Raw genomic sequence first — 16292 nt, 5'->3', positions numbered from 1 at the left:
TGTTAATAATATATACTGATCATAATCCATTAGTTTTTCTGTCTAAAATGAAATATAAGAACAGATGGTTATTGAATTGGCGCTTACTATTACAAGAGTATGATTTAATTATTACACACATAAAGGGGACAGATAATGTAATAGCAGATTGTTTGTCAAGATGTTAATCTGGGTAGATATGAATCTAATCACATACTTGTAAAAAAATGGAGTGTTTATATTATTTTATTTATGTAATACTTCCATTACTTGTTAAAAATTTGTTCTTGTGGACCAAATTTTTTTTTAAGCAGGGGAGGTGTTACAGAGTTGTGTGTTGTTAATTGGCCTATATGTTCAGTGGTTTTATGTTAAAAAGTGATGGCTTGCCTTAGAGAGCCAAGGTGAAGGTGGACTGCTGAGAGAGTAGGAGACAGATTGAACATGTGCAGAAAATGAAAATAAATTCTGGACTTTGACGATAAACCACCACTAGGTGGTGCTGTGGAGTGGAAGGAGGCCCAAAGCATGAGTCATAGTCTGGAGGAGAGTTTAGAATGTTGGGATTTCAAAAAGGAAGAACATTCCGAAGGCAGCCAGAAGGATCCGGACCAAGCCAGTTGTTCCTCTCTCTGCAAGCAACATAAGACAACTTTGAATTTTGTGCTCTCTCTCTCAAAGATCTTTTGACTTCAGTATACAAAACAAACTGAATTTTGTTTATGATCTTTGCTTCAGTTGAGATCGAAGTTTTGTGAGTCTTGTGTGTTTTTGTGTTTCTTTTGTGTCTAAGTTTTTCTGTGGGCTGGTTGGAAATATAACTTGGACTTTAATTAAAATGTTATATTTAGGCTGGGGAATTTATTAGTTTTACACTGTTATAGAAATTTGCATAGTAACTTGTGGACATTGTTATAAAAGGAGGGATTTTTGAATTAAAGTTTGAAGGTGAATTTTTGTTAATAAAGTAATTGTTCATCTTTACCCCTGTGTGATATGCCTTCTTTGTGGTTGCTGGTTTGATCTTGTAACACTATAATCCCTCCTAAGTGCTAGTTCGGGTTGGAAATTATCAACTTCCTGGGGCATCGAATCAACAGGCACGGAGAGAAAACCCTGCCTGAAAAGGTAGAGGCCATTCGGCATTTCGCCAAGCCCCACACAGTGAAGGGGTTGCAAGAATTCACTAGTTTGTTTAACTTTTATCACCAATTCATACTGGCAGCGGCTCACATCATGCTCCCCCTTTTCACACTCATGGCAGGGAAAGGTAAAGACATTATCTGGACAATGAGGCATTCCAGAAGACCAAAGACGCACTGGCCAATGCCACCCTTCTGGTACACCAGAGGCGCCAACCACTCTCACAGTAGAAGCCTCCAGCACAGTGTAGGGGGTGTACTGAAGCAATGCATTGAAGGGTTATGGCAGCCCCTGGCCTTCTTTAGCAAGTACCTCTGGCCACCCGAACTCAAATACAGCACCTTTGACTGGGAGCTATTGGCGCTGTGACTGGCAGTCAGGAACTTCAGGTATTATTTTTGGAAGATAGACAATTAAGGGTCTTCAGGGACCATAAACCACTAACCTTTGCCTTCCACAAAGTGTCTGATCTGTGGTTAGCCAGGCTGCGACACCTTTCATATGTGTTTGAGTTCACTTCAGACATCCACCAATGTTGTGGCCAATTCACTGTCCTGCTCTGTGATTGAGTCCATCCAGGCCCTGTCTCAGGGCATAGACTATTCTGCCCTAGCCAGACACAGCAGGAGGATCCTGAGATCCCGTCATACAGAACAGCAGTTTCTGGGCCTCAGGATGGAAGATGTTGCCATCGGTCCTGGAAACTAGATGGTCCTCTGTGACATCTCCACCATCTCTATTGTGCTGGCAGCATGGAGGTGGCAGGTCTTTGACAAGATGCACAACTGGCACACCCAGCCATCAGGACTTCTGTTAAAATGGTGGCCAGTAAGTTCATCTGGCATGGCTTTCAGAACCAGGTCAGTCAGTGGGCCAAGACCTGCACGCTCTGCCAGATGTCCAAACTGCAGACACACCACGTCAAGGCATCCCCCCACCCCCCCGACCTTCGAGCTAGTGCGATGTTGGTTCAGCCACGTCCAATTTGACATTGTAGGGCCGCCCGTTGCTGGTCTCCCATGGGGCGGGATATCTCTTTACCATGATTGACCACTCCATGAGGTGGCCGGAGGCAGTGCCGCTCGCCAACACAACCACTGAGACCTGCGTGTGGGCACTGATTAATCCCTGGCTATCGATGTTTGGAGTCCCGGAACATAAAGGTACACAATTCACTTCGGGACTCTGGGCAGTGATGGCCAAGTTGCTGGGACCCCAGTTCCACCATATCATGGCTTATCACCCTCAGGCCAACGGGTTGGTGGAGCTGTTCCTCAGGCACCTAGAGCCAGACTTGATGGGTTGGCTCAAGGGGCCGAATTGGGCAGAAGAGTTACCCTGGGTCCTCCAGGGGATTCGCACTACGCTTAGAGGGCTTCAACGTCCAGCAGCCAAGATGGTATATGGTGCACTGTTGGAGATACTGGGGGAGTTCTTGCCACTGCCAAGAACCCAGAGGACCCCATGGCCTCATTGACTAAGCTGAGGTAAAAACTGGGCAATCTAGCACCTCCACAGCCTCTGCTGCACTTCCAGGCCAAAGCCTACGTCCCCAAAGACTCAGAGACCTATGAATACGTTTTCATTTGGGTAACACACAAGACAAGAGAGCAAAGAAGTTATTCGATGCTAAAATATCCCATTAAACATAAGGATTGGTACTTTAGAATAGAGCTCGTCAGGTGAAACTCCAGAGATGACATCTGTCCATGGAGCTGGATTTGTACAATAAATACTTTCTTCAGAGAAAGGAACAACAACAAATATTTCCCTGTACTTACACCAGAAATGTCCACATTGTTCCGGAACCAAGTAACTGTGGCAGTTGGGGTAGCCCGTGTGCTACAGTGTAAATATCCTGGCATTCCTTCATCCAGCTGGCAGTCTGATGGCTTGACAATCCACTCTGGGATTGCTGTGCGTGGAGGGAAAGATTCACAAGTCAATTCAGCAATCTCAACGTTTATTTATCCACTTTATTTATCAGGTCATTAACAGACAGAAAATTTGACACATTATCTGTAGGATTCACTTTATTCTGCACAAGATAGGAAGGCACTCCAGTGGGTAATGAAAACTGCCCAACGGATTGTTGGAATGCAATTGCCAACCATCAAATCTATCTATAGGGGACAGGGCAAGGAATATCATTAAAGACGTAACACACCCTAACCTTGAACTATTTACTCACCTACAATCGGGCAGACATTATAGGAGCCTTCACTCAAGAACTACCAAACTTAAAAAGATTTTTTTCATGAAACCATGATAAGGTTAAATACCAATTCATGGCATTGAGCAGTGCTTCATATTTTTTTCAACAATTTATTTTAGAATATTGCGGTCTTATTGTATATGGTTTATTGTGTTTCTTTTATTGTATTGTATTCTCCTTATTATCGGGTCTATGCTCATTGTGTTTCATTGGCTGGTATACCAGCATAATGACAATAAAGAGTATCACATCACATTCCGAGATATGGAGCCTGGTCAGTTTAGCACTGATGGCCCAGTCAGAACCAATTTACTCTTTGATTTACTCTTCAGGACACAAATGGCAGCATGAACTACACACAACACCAATAAAGGAAGGGGAACAAGGGAACAAAAGAGAATTTAAGGAGAAGTGGTGGGGAAAATGACCATTGCCAGGATCCCTTGCACTGGGCATCTCATGACATTCATTTTCAAGAGATCTATCGCTGCACTTGTCAACTCAAAACTGCTCTGTCCCTTAAATACAAGTTGACATTGCAGATGAAATTGGGCTTCTGCAATTGGATTGAAGAGGGTGAATGTCATGCATATTTAACCAACAATATTGAAGGATCCGAAAATATATCATGAAATGACTGAAGATGTTATTAAACAAACAAAGCGCAGGAGATAAAGACAGATTGAATTAAAGTAGTGAAAAGATGAAAGGAAAAACAAGAAAATTAATAAAAATCTCAAATCTCAAAGGATTACTTCTTTACATATTAATCTTGGGTGCCAGAGAGATTAATTGCAAGCATAACACTGAGTCGTCATTAAAAACTTTGATGTCTCATTACATATTCACGACATGCTCTGATCACTGTAAATACAGCAACTTCATGACATTTGATACCTATTAATGATTAGAGTGCAGAGCACAGAACCAAGCTCCACAATTTAAATGCAAGTATTTACAGACTTTCTCCTGAAGTAGCTGAACACTTTAAACGCACATTACTGAAAAATACATTAAGCTTGCTGCTACTTTGACAGAAAATTTGACACATTATCTGGGGTCAATATCAGAACAATATGACAACACAGCTTTTGAAATTCCTGCCAGGAAATTGATTGCTATTCATAACCATTGCCCATTGCAAACAAAGAGAAAGTGCATACATAGAGTGAATAGCTTTAACATTTACAAAGAGGTCAGATTCACCTTTGTTCTTTGCCAGGCCCGTTTGAGTTCTTTAACTATGGTCGTTCAGACATGAGGAGCTCTCATTTAAAAAATTAAGCATCAAGAGAAAATAACCCCTAAAATATAGGAGGGTTATAAATCTTTCCTTCCTATGGATTCTGTGGAATCTGCCAAGTTCTCCAGCACTTTTTCTATCAATTACAATCAGAGTCTGCAGACTTTCTTGTTTCACCTGGGTGACTCAGGCGAATAATTATTGAAACAAACTGATTTTGCCCCTTTGACTCAAGAATGTGCAACTCTAAAAATACAGATCAGTTACTTCAGAAAAAGTCAGCTTTGATGGAAAGGTGTAATCATCAGATCAAAGCCAAGTTCAAGTTTATTGCCACATTAAACATTATATATTAAGATTCAAAATTTTTTTATTGTAATAAAACCATGACATATTACATGAAATTTATTTTGCCTGCTGTAAGGGAGACAGATTCACCTGAAGCTCCTCTTACAGTCAAAGAAAGCGAAACAAAAGAGTCCCCCCCAGAGTCACCAAGTGTCCATAGATTCGCCTCCAGTGCTTCCACAGTCACAAAGAGTCCTATCCAAACCAAAGGCAACCTGAGCTCCAGATCTGAACCTCTGACACGGTCAGGAATCCTTCAGTGCCTTCAGCACTCCCTTGCATCCCAGTTCCGATACCTGGTATCGCTTCAGCCAGTCTCCAGCAGTTTTCAGCCCAGCACAAGTCTCCCGACAGCAGTCTCCAGCAATTCATAGCCTCCGTGGGTTCTTCGCCTCAAGTCGCCAGCAACCTGCCACATGAGTGGGTCTTTCAGCCTCAGAGCCCCTTCACTGATCTGCCGCTGTGGTCACCATCCCCGTGGGTCGTCTCTTGGGATCTCCTCAGAAGGGGATGGCATCCCCTTTTTCAGGTGCTCAGCGTCAGTCCTCTTGGGGCCACTGCCAATCAGATGCACTGCCATCTTGGGTGCAGATCCCGTAATTGAGGGATTTTAAATAAAACTGCTGTTGGCTCCTTTAATGGACCTTTCAAAGCCTGTGCAAAGCTGACGGCAGTTGACTGGGCAGTTGGACCCCACTGAAGTGCTGTATTTCCGTTCCTCGCTCCCCACAGGTTCGCACCAGTAAATCAAGCGCTGCCATTACAGCAGCTCCTGCAGCTTCACCATTTTATCAAGATTTTAAAAAAATATTTTTATATTTTTCACACTGTGAACCATATCAATCAAAATACATACAAACATTTCCCTCTTAAATATACATAGTGGCATTTTCTCCCATTTTTTCCCCCCTATCTTCCCTCACCCCTTCCCACCCCCCTCCAAACCCATTAAACGTTCAACATATACAATACAACAATTAAACAATGTCATCACACAATGACCATTTTATCAAGATTAATGGTCCCTCGCGAAAAGAGTTCTTCTGTGAGCAGTCCAGCTTATAAATGCAACTCTATAAAGAGTGGGAGAACAGTGAGAGTATAGATTTACAATGGAAAAAGATCCATTTGTGCACAGCGAGGGCAGCACAAGAACATTGCAAGGTTCACTCAGGGGCCTGATGGCTGTGGGGGAGAAACTGTCCTTATGCCTGCTGGCGCATGATTTTACACTTTTGAACCTTCACTCTGATAAGAAGAGGGAAAACAGAGAATGTCTGAGGCAGCGGGGTGTAGATGGGAGTTGATGGAGGAGAGAGGTTTGGGTGATGTTTTAAGCTGCATTCACCACCTTCAGCAGTTTAAACCTAAGATGCATATCAGGTGTCATTTAGCACTGCACTGAAAGGCAAGGAGACTAATAAAATGATAATTCAACTATGATGTCACTGCCTGTTAAGAAAACATCAGCAATCTAATGGTGTACTCAAAAGTCTCCCACAATCCTGGTCAACATCTACCCTTAATTGACAGGGTCAACCCCGAGCTTCCTGCTTTATTGTTTACCATCGGTCTCTGGCCTCCTGTACTATAAAAATGACACCCAATGCAAGCTTGAGGAACAGCATCTCATCTTCTATCTGGATAGGTTGGTGCCTTTACCAACATTCTAATATTAACTGACTCTTGATTGGCTATGAATGATTTTCTCAGAATACGACAAACAAAATTAAGCATTCCTTACTTGCCACAGCAACGCTCAGCTCACTGGTCTTCTCTCCAGCTTTGTTTCGAGCATGGCAGGTGTAAATTCCTGTATCTTCCTCTGCTATCCCTTTGAAAAGCAGCTTATTCTCAGCTTGATAGACACGACCTTCAGCTGGTACCTGGGCATTGCCCCTGTACCATGACACAACAGGCAAAGGCAGTCCTCTAGGTGGTGAACATTCAATGGCTTGTGTGGTGTTTGCAATGAAAATTTTTGGATCGTATGGCAGCATGTCATGGATTTCTAAAATTATAAAAAACAAAATAAAATGGTTAAAAAGTAACACAAAATTTCTTACCTATATCCAAACTTACATTTCCATGAATAACTTTGCAAGGATCTGTGTTAATATTGTAAAAAACCACATAAAGTAATTTTTGAGAAAAGCTTCCAGTGATTCAGGGTGACACAGCTGAGCTTGTGGACCCAGTGCCTCACAGCTTCAGAGACCACATTCAATCCTCACCTCAACTGTCGTGTAAGTTTGAACATGAAGGATTTCAACCCAAAATATTGATGATTCCACTCCCTCCCTCCCTCCCCCACCACAAATTCTGCTCAACCTGCTCTGTTCCCTCTCAACATTTTTTTTGCTTCAGATCCCAGCATCCAGAGTCTCTTGTGTCTCTGAAGTTTGCACATTTTTCTGTGACCACACATTCCCACCACCAAGTGGCCTGGCTTCCTTCTACTACAGGGACCTATCAGGGACAAGCCATGATGATCTGGTCTCTGGCATGGAGTCTGGTCCCGTAGCTAAGAAGAGAAGGGAGGAGAAGATGGGAGCTGTAGTGATCTAGTTAGGAGGACAGATAGAGGTTCTATGAAAGAGATGGAGTATCCTAGATGGAATGTTGCCTCTCTGGTGCCAGGGTCCGAGATATCTCAGATCGAGATCATGGCATTCTCAGGAAGGAGGGTGAGCAGCCAGATGTCGTGGTTCATTTAGGGACCAAAGATGAGGGTAGGAAGGGTGAGAAGATCCTACAAGGAGAGTTCAGAGAGTTAGGCGCTAGGTTGAAGGAATGGACCTCCAGGGTTGTGATTTCAGGTTTGCGACCTGTGCCATGTGCTATTGAGGTTAGAGATAGGAGGATAATGTAGCTTGACATATGGCTAAAGGCAATGGTGCAGGAGGTGAGCTTCAGGTTTCTGGATCATTGGTCTTTCAGGGAAGATGGGACCTGTTCCAACAGGATGGTTTGCATCTGGAGAGGGACTAACATCCTTGTAAGAGAAGGTTTGCTCATGCTGCACTGGTGGGATTAAACTAGATTTACAGGGGTATGGGAACCAGAGTGCCAGAGCAAAGGTATGATTACACTCGTGTGGTTGTATTATAGACTGCCCAATAGTCAGTGAGAATTGGAGAAGCAGAGAGCTGTAAAAGAGATGGATGGCTTGGAGTTTGACAAATGTGTTCAGGAAAGTTTTCTAAATTAATATATAGAGGTACCAACTAGAAAGAGTGCAATACTGGACCTCCTATTAGGGAGTAAGATAGGACAGGTGACAGAATTATGTGTAGAGGAACATTTTGGGCCCAGTGATCATAATGCCATTAGTTTTAAGTTAATTATGGAGAAGGATAGATCTGGGCCTCTGATTGAGATTCTAAATTGGAGAAAGGCAACTTTGTGAAAATGAGAAAGGATCTAGAATGCATAGATTTGGATAAGTTGTTTTCCGGCAAGGATGTGTGAGGTAAGTGGAGGTCCTTCAAAGGTGAAATTCTGAGAGAACAGAGGTTGTATGTTCTTGACAAGGTTAGCAACCACAGGGAACCTTGGTTTTCGTTGGATATTGTGGATCTGGTTCAGGGAAAAAAGAGAGGCATAAAGCAGGTATAGACAACATGGGACAAATGAGGTACTTGAGTATATTTTTAAAAATGCAAGAAAAATCTCAAGAAAGAAATCAGGAAGGATAAAAGAAGACATGAGGTTGTTTTGGCCGACAATGTGAAGGAAAATCCTAAGGGTTTATACAGGTATATTAAGAGCAAAAGGATAGCACGGGACAAAATTGTTCCCCTTGAAGATGAGAGTGGTTGGCTTTGTATGGAGCTGAAAGAGATGGGGGAAAGATCGTAAATGTATTTTTTTTCATCAGTATTCATTAGGAAACGGGCACAGAGATGTGGGAAGTAAGGAAAACAAGCAGTGAAGCTATGGAACCTATACACCTATACAGATTAAAGAGGAAGTACTTGGTGTTTTAAAGCAAATAAGGATGGATAAATCCCAAGGGCCTGACAAGATGTTCCCTCAGTCCATGAAAGAAGCTAGTGTATAAATTGCAGGGGCTCTGTCAGAAATATTTAAAATGTCCTTAGCCACAGGTGGGGTCCCAGAGGATTGCAGGGAGGTCACATTTTTCCATTGTTTAAAAAAGGCTTCAAAAGTAACCCTGGAAATTGTAGGCCAGGAAGCCTGACGTCAGTAGTAAGTAAATTATTGGAAGGTGTTCTAAGAGATCGGATATACAATTATTTGGATAGCCAGAAACTGATTAGGGATAGGCAACGTGGCTTTGTGTGTAGTAGATCGTGCTTAACCAATCTTAGGTGGTTTCCAGGAAAGTTGACGAAAGAAAGGTAAGGCCTTTGACAAGGTCCCACATTGGAGGTTAGTCAGGAAGGTTCAGACGTTAGGTATTCATGGTGAACTGGATTCGACAATGGCTGGATGGGAGAAGCCAGAGAGTAGTGGTGGATGATGTTTCTCAGTCTGGAGGCCTGTGACTAGTGGTGTGCCTCAGGGATCAGTGCTGGGACCATTGTTTGTCATCTATATCAATAATCTGGTTGACAATGTGGTAAATTGGATCAGCAAGTTTATAGATGACACTAAGATTGGAGACATTGTGGACAGCAAAGAAGGTTTTCAAAGCTTGCAGAGAGATCTGGATCAGCTGGAAAAATGGCAGATGGAATTTAATGCAGACAAGTGTGAGGTGTTATACTTTGGAAGGACAAACCAAGAAAGGGCATACACAGTAGATGGTCGGGCACTGAGGAGTGCGGTAGAATAGAGGGATCTGGAAATACAGATACCTAATTCCCTGAAAGTCACATCAAAGTGGATAGGGTAGTAAAGAGAACTTTTGGCATATTGGGCTTCAAAGTATTGAGTATAGGAGTTGAGATGTTATGGTAAAGTGTATAAGACATTGATGAGGACAAAATTTAAAGTATTGTGTGCACTTTTGGTCACCCAAATACAGGAAAGATATCAATAAGATAGAAAAAGAGTGCAAAGTAGATTTATTGGGTGTTGCTGGAACTTGAGGAACTGAATTATAGGGAAAGATTAAACAGGTTAGGACTTGATTCCCTGGAGCGTAGAAGAATGAGGGGAGATTTGATAGAGGTATTTAAAATTATGAGGAGGATAGACAGAGTAAATGTAGATAGGTTTTTTCCACTGAGGGTAGGTGAGACATGGGTTAACAGTGAAAGAGGAAAGGTTTAGGAGGAACATGAGGGAGAATTCTTCACATAGAGAGTGGTGGGAGTATGGAATGAGCTGCCAGCTGAAGTGGTGCATGTAGGCTTAATTTTAACATTTAAGAAGAATTTAGGTACATGGATGGGAGAGGTATGGAGGGTTTATGGACTGGTGCATGTCAGTGGGACAAGGCAAAAAATTGTTGGCATAGACTAGAAGGACTTAAGGGGCCTGTTTCTGTGCTGTAATGTTCTAGAATTCTAATCTTCTCTATTGCTGTGACATATGTAAGGTAAAACATCATGAGATGGGAATGTGTAGGGAGTTACCCTGTACAGGGCAGTAACAAGAAGGGGAGGTGTCCTTGTACTCCTGTTAGGTAAAACATCATGAGATGGGACCGGAGAAGGAGTCACCCAGTACTAAGGAGTAACAGAATGCATCCTTGTACTTACAAGATAAGAGAGACATTGATGGATTGAGAGGCAGGAAGCTAGCAGGGAAAGGATAGCAACAGTTTTAGTCATTGGACAAGTAATGATATGATGATGTTCTAAGCATGTATCCAAGGGTATAAAAAATCACCATTTTGCTGATAACGGCAGAATGCATTCTCCGGCTAACTTTGTTAGTCGCAAGTGTTACAATCCGGTAATAGAGAACAAAGAACCCTGATTTCGACTCAGCCTGGTGTTTGTCTCACTCATTCATGAACAAAGCAGACCTAACAATTACCAACAGATTTTCAAATATTTTTTGGTCGCAGGTGAGGTGTCAGTTGAGAACAAATATTCCACTAGAAACCAAAGGCAACAGATTACAGATCAGTGCATCTAAGGTCATGGAGTTCAACAGTGCCTTTGGCCAATCTAGTCCAGTCAACCAACCTACTCCCATTTGCCAACGTTTGACCCATATCCCTCTGAACTTCTTATCTGCGTACCGGTTTAAATGACTTTTCAATGTACGATTGTTCCCGCTACTACTAACCATAAGAAAATTACTGAGAAAAATTTCATAAGAATAGGACCAAGCAACATTTTGAAGGCTGGGAGTAAATCAAGAGTCAGCATGGCTTTGCTGGGAGGAAATCCTGCCTGACTAATTTGACCGAAAAATTTCAAATGGGCAACAAAATGTATCAATGAGGGCAGTGCTGCTGTTGTCTCCATGGACATCCATAAGGTCTTTGTGGGAGTCCCCACCTAAGGGTTTCAGATCTAAAACGTCAACTGTTTCTCTTTCCAGGTGCTGCTTGACCTGCTGAAGACTTCCAGCACTTCATTTTCAGTTTCCCCACATAGGGAAATGGGTTTTAAAATGTTGGAGTCCATGGATGCACAGCAAGCTGACAAATTAGATTCTGAACTAGCTAGTTGCTTTTTGTGATACAAGACTGTGACCAAAAATCAATACTGAACTTGTATATACATGAACAATTTTGATATGAACACTGGAGGTTAGATTAAAATTTGTATGTGACAAAAATTGGCATCATGAGGATGGTTTCCCAGATGCAAAGAGACCTGGAGTCCACGTGCAGGTTACCCTGAAGGTAAACTTGCAGGTTGAGTTGGTGGTAAAGGCAGAAAATGCAATGCTGGTATTTATGACAAGAGAAATAGAATAGAAGACCAGGGATATGATGTTGAGGATTTATTAGGCACTGGTGAGATCTCACTTGCAGGATTGTGAGCCATTACTTGTTTGAATTTAGGAGAATGTGCTCGCTTCGGCAGCACATATACTAAAATTGGAATGATACAGAGAGGATTAGCATGGCCCCTGCGCATTTAAGAAATAATAAAATAAAGGGGTCTTGGCAAGATGGTGTAGAAGACAGATGTTCAAATCCACCTTTCCCCAGCTAGTTTTTCAAATACCCATTTAAAAAATTTATATAAGTGATTAAAAGTAGTATTTACAGTTTTTGGAATACTGGAGGGTTATAATGGCTACTAATGTGAAAGCTCAATTACGGAAGAAACTACCTTATAAAAGTGTCGAAGAATTGAGGCCTACCTGTCCAGTTGAAACCACAGAGTCGTCGATGGGAGTCCCCAGGTCTCAGAGGACTCCTGCTCAGCTAAGTATGACGCCGGCACCGATCCTGCCTCCGCAAGATGGCGCTGGCTTGACAAATTCGGCTGGTGCTGACCCATGCTCCCGTGAAGCCAGGCGTACGGATGGTCCGGCCAAGAGAGGAGCCCTCGAGCCCACAATGTTGCCGGGTGAATCGGGGATGCGCAGTGTAGCGTCGGAGGATGTACCTGCACGATCGGTGGTTCTACTGGGGATGCGCGGTGCTTCAAGGGTATGCAATTTATTGGAACGACTGTGGGGGAACCTGAGCAACGGCGCCCCAATGAAGTTGGTGGTGTCCTCGGGTGTTCAGACCTGCAGCTGCACCAGAAGAGAACCAACTGTGACTGAAGAAGAGGAGAACCTAACTTTACTGGGAAGTACACAGGAACAAATAGAGGTTGAGACGAAGGAAGGTAGTCCTCAAAGGGAGGTGATTGAACCCAGAATGGATTCTGTGTGTGCTGTTTTGAAAGGGATTGCTTACCAAATGGATAATATGTCAAAACAGATGACTTGAGGATTTTTGGAAATGAAAACTAAAATGAGTACTATGTGTGAAGAAATGACCAATATGAAGCAAGATATGACTGTAGTTAAAAGTGATGTTAATAGATGTACAAAATCAGTGGATACGGTACAAAATAATATAAAAAAAATTGAAGCAGCTTTTTTTGAATGTAAAAAATCAAGTGGGATGTAATAGGGAAAAAATGGAAAAAGTGGAGGATTCTTTTGTGGACTGGGGGATTCAGAAAAAAGAATTATTGACGAAAATTGATTCATTGGAAAATCAAAGTAGGAAGAAGAATAGTGGGTCTCCCAGAAGATATTGAAGGTTCTGATCTGATAAAATTTTTCAAGAAATGGATTCCTGAGGTGTTGGGCAAGGAGTTTTTTCTGGAAGGTTTGGAGATGGATCGAGCACATAGAGCATTAAGGAAGAAGCCGCTTCCAGGACAATCACCATGGGCGGTTTTAATTTGTTGTTTGAAATACCAAGATAGGGAATGATATTACGGTTGGCAGCGCTGACGGCCCGACAAAGTCAATCTCCAATGTTGACACAAAATAAGAGAGTTTGTTTCATGCGGTACTAAAAGTTTTTATGGCAATTTTCAATCTCAATTTTTTGAAAATGATCATGATGCATTAATTTTTGCCAATACGTTGCCAGATTTATGAGGGAATGATTGATCTTTATCTTTGTCACCTAAAAGAAGGGCGAATGGGAAGCATGGAAAGAATGGAAAGAAAGAAGAGCTGACACGAAGTCTTCTTGATATTGAAGACCCGGAATAGTCATTGGGATTGGAATCATTGGGTTGATTATGTTTATTATATTTGATTGTGTTTCACTGAATAATGAATATATGTCTGGCTGGGGGGGTGGATGGCACTGAAATCTTTGACAGTCATCTGCTGTTTTACCACACCCAGATTTTTAGGGTGTAACTACCTTTGGGTGATTTTTTTTTTTAAGGGTGATTTTTTTTTCTTTATTTGATGTTTTTAGGGGAGGGTTTGTGATTTTAAGGATTTATAAGAGGAACGATATTTTATAGTTGGTGAATATATTGTTAGTTTGTAGAAATGTCTAATTTGAAATTTGCAACTTTTAATGTTCAGGGGTTGAATAATCCACTTAAGCGGAACTAAGTCTTGGCCTAATGTGTGTGTATATATATATATATATGTTTTTAAAAAAAAATGAAAGTTGATATTGCTTTTTTGCAAGAAACACATTTGACTGAAAAAGAACATTTGAAATTGAAGAGAGATTGGGTTGGTCATGTGTTTTTCTTCTTCTTTTAATTCTAAGCCGAGAAGCGTAGCAATTTTAATTCATAAGTGTTTGTCATTTGAATTACAATCTTTGGAGGGAAATGCTGGGAGAGTTTTGAGGGTGAACTGTAAAATTTTTGCTGAAGCTTGGACTTTGCTTAATGTTTATGCACCTAGTATAGATGATGAACATTTTATTTCAGAAGCTTTTTTGCTGTTAAATCAGGCTAATGAGCCTGAGGAGGTTTTAATTGTTCTGGATCCTTTATTAGATAGGTCACCGAAAAGTATAAGGAAATCAAAGATGGCGATACAAATTGGGGCTTTGATGAAAGATTTAAATTTGGTGGATATTTGGAGAAGAGTTAATCCTACGGAGAAAGATTGAGGGAACGATTTGATATATCTGAAAATTCTTTTTTTGTGTATTACCAGCTGAGAGCTTTGGTAAAAGATATTTATGGTAAAGAGATGATTTTACCTGTATTGACGAAATTTGAATCTTTGATTTCCTCTATACCAAAGAAGGGTTATATTTCAGTTATGTATCAAGTGTTACAAGATAGTATGGATAAATTGGAATGGGAGAAGTCTAAGCTTAAATGGGAAAGTGATTTAATCTTTATTTTTCCGGAAGATAATTGGATGGATCTGTGTTGTGACAGTGTAACTAAATTGACAAATGTACGATATGGAATGTTTAATTATAATTTTTTACATCAGTTATGTTTAACTCCGGAGAAATTGAAAAAAAATATGGTTTTAGTAATTCTGATTCTTGTTTTAGATGTGGTTTATGTACTGGAACTTTTTTACATGTTGTTTGGTCTTGTGTTAAAGTACAACCATTTTGGGAAGGAATTAGGTTAGTTTTGGAAAAATTATATAATATTAAATTACCATTAGACCCATCTATTTTTTATTGGGTTATATGGTTTCTTTAAGAGGATTAGGGTTGTTTAAGTTTCAAATTGCATTTGTACGTTTAGTGTTGTCTGCAGCACGAAAATGTGCAGCCAGTACATGGAAAGATAATGTAGAGATTAATATAATACTAATGAATCGAAAGCTTGTATTATTATGGAAATAATTACATATAATTTACATGATAATTATTTTTTTGTTAATAAGTGGTTTCCTTATTTGGAATATATGCATTTAGATATACTTTGATTTATTGTAAATACTTTTAGTTTTTCTTTTCATTTATATTTGGCTCTCCTTAAGAGCTGGCTGATAGGGTGGGGTGGGTTTTTTTGTTTTTTTTATATATACTTATATAAAATTATTCTTATTGGATTGTATGTTTTTTTAATGATTCTTTAAATAAATAAAGTTTTAAAAAAATAAAATAAAATTTAGGAGAATGAGGGGGATCTCACTGAAACATACTGAATGTTGAAAGGTAATTTCCAGTCGTGGGAGAGTTCAGGACAAACTTTAGGATTTAGGTTTAAATCCTGCTTTAGCACTAATTTAGGAATGAAGGACATCTATTTAGAAAAGAGATGCAGAGAATTTTTTTTAATCAGAGGACACTGAATCTGTGGAATTTGTTGCTACAGGCAGCTGTGGAGGCCAGGTCATTAGGTGTTTTTAAGGCAGAGGTTGACAGGTTCTTGATTAGCCAGGACATCAAAGGTTCTGGGGAGAAGCCAGGGGAATAGGACTGAGTGGGAAAATGGATCAGCTCATAACTGAATGGTGCAGCAGGCTCGATGGGCTAAATAGCCTATTTCTGCTCCTATGTCTTATGGTCCTCTTGAGTTGGTAAGACGAATAGAACAATGGCAGTGAAATAACTCAGAACGGTTCAAACAAGAACACAGGCTGGGTTTCTTTTTCTTGTGGAAGCAGCTTAGGGGAGCCTGATGGTATACACAAAATTCTGGAGGGGAATAGATTGCAGGAAGCTTGTCCCCATTTCAGAAGTGTTTTAAAAACCAAAGAGAGAGGTTGTAATAGAGGGGCCTTTTAGAGTGTTTGGAGTGCCTGAAGCAGACTCTCACACATTAAAATAAACAAGCGCTTGAAATTTTATGAAACTGCATAGAAAGTCATGCTCAGTATTTTTGTATGTAATTTTCCCTGAAGGAGGAAAGAAATAAAGGGGAAATAGGACCTAAACAGCAGGAACCCTAATGGAAGGGTCAAAGTAAGAGGTGTGTAGGAGGGCCAGAAAGATTTTATCTACTGGTCAGGAGAAGATCAGAGATATGGAAGGAGGCTCAGGGAAGGACTTACCAGCATTGAATGCTAGTTTCAGGCACCCAGCACTCT

At 40.9% G+C, this 16292-nt stretch overlaps 1 protein-coding gene and 1 non-coding gene across 3 annotated transcripts in view; one reads left to right on the top strand and one right to left on the bottom strand.

Moving 5' to 3' along the window:
* Positions 1 to 16292, bottom strand: part of LOC138737212 (inactive tyrosine-protein kinase 7-like) — a 315556-nt gene that overhangs the window by 75800 nt on the left and 223464 nt on the right. For both annotated transcript variants that reach the window (XM_069887883.1, XM_069887885.1), the window contains 2 exons: positions 6673 to 6939; positions 2904 to 3037 (listed from right to left, as the gene is read on the bottom strand). In XM_069887883.1, the coding sequence (XP_069743984.1) occupies positions 2904 to 3037; positions 6673 to 6939 (401 nt within the window). The remainder of the gene's footprint in view (positions 1 to 2903; positions 3038 to 6672; positions 6940 to 16292) is intronic.
* LOC138737827 (U6 spliceosomal RNA) lies at positions 11869 to 11976 on the top strand. Its single transcript, XR_011341264.1, has one exon. It is a non-coding gene; the product is annotated as a U6 spliceosomal RNA (small nuclear RNA).

The sequence above is a fragment of the Narcine bancroftii genome, chromosome 6 (genome assembly GCF_036971445.1).
Source record: "Narcine bancroftii isolate sNarBan1 chromosome 6, sNarBan1.hap1, whole genome shotgun sequence".
NCBI lineage: Eukaryota > Metazoa > Chordata > Chondrichthyes > Torpediniformes > Narcinidae > Narcine > Narcine bancroftii.
Note: the sequence above shows the minus strand (reverse complement) of the source record. Positions and strands in the feature narration are given on the sequence as shown.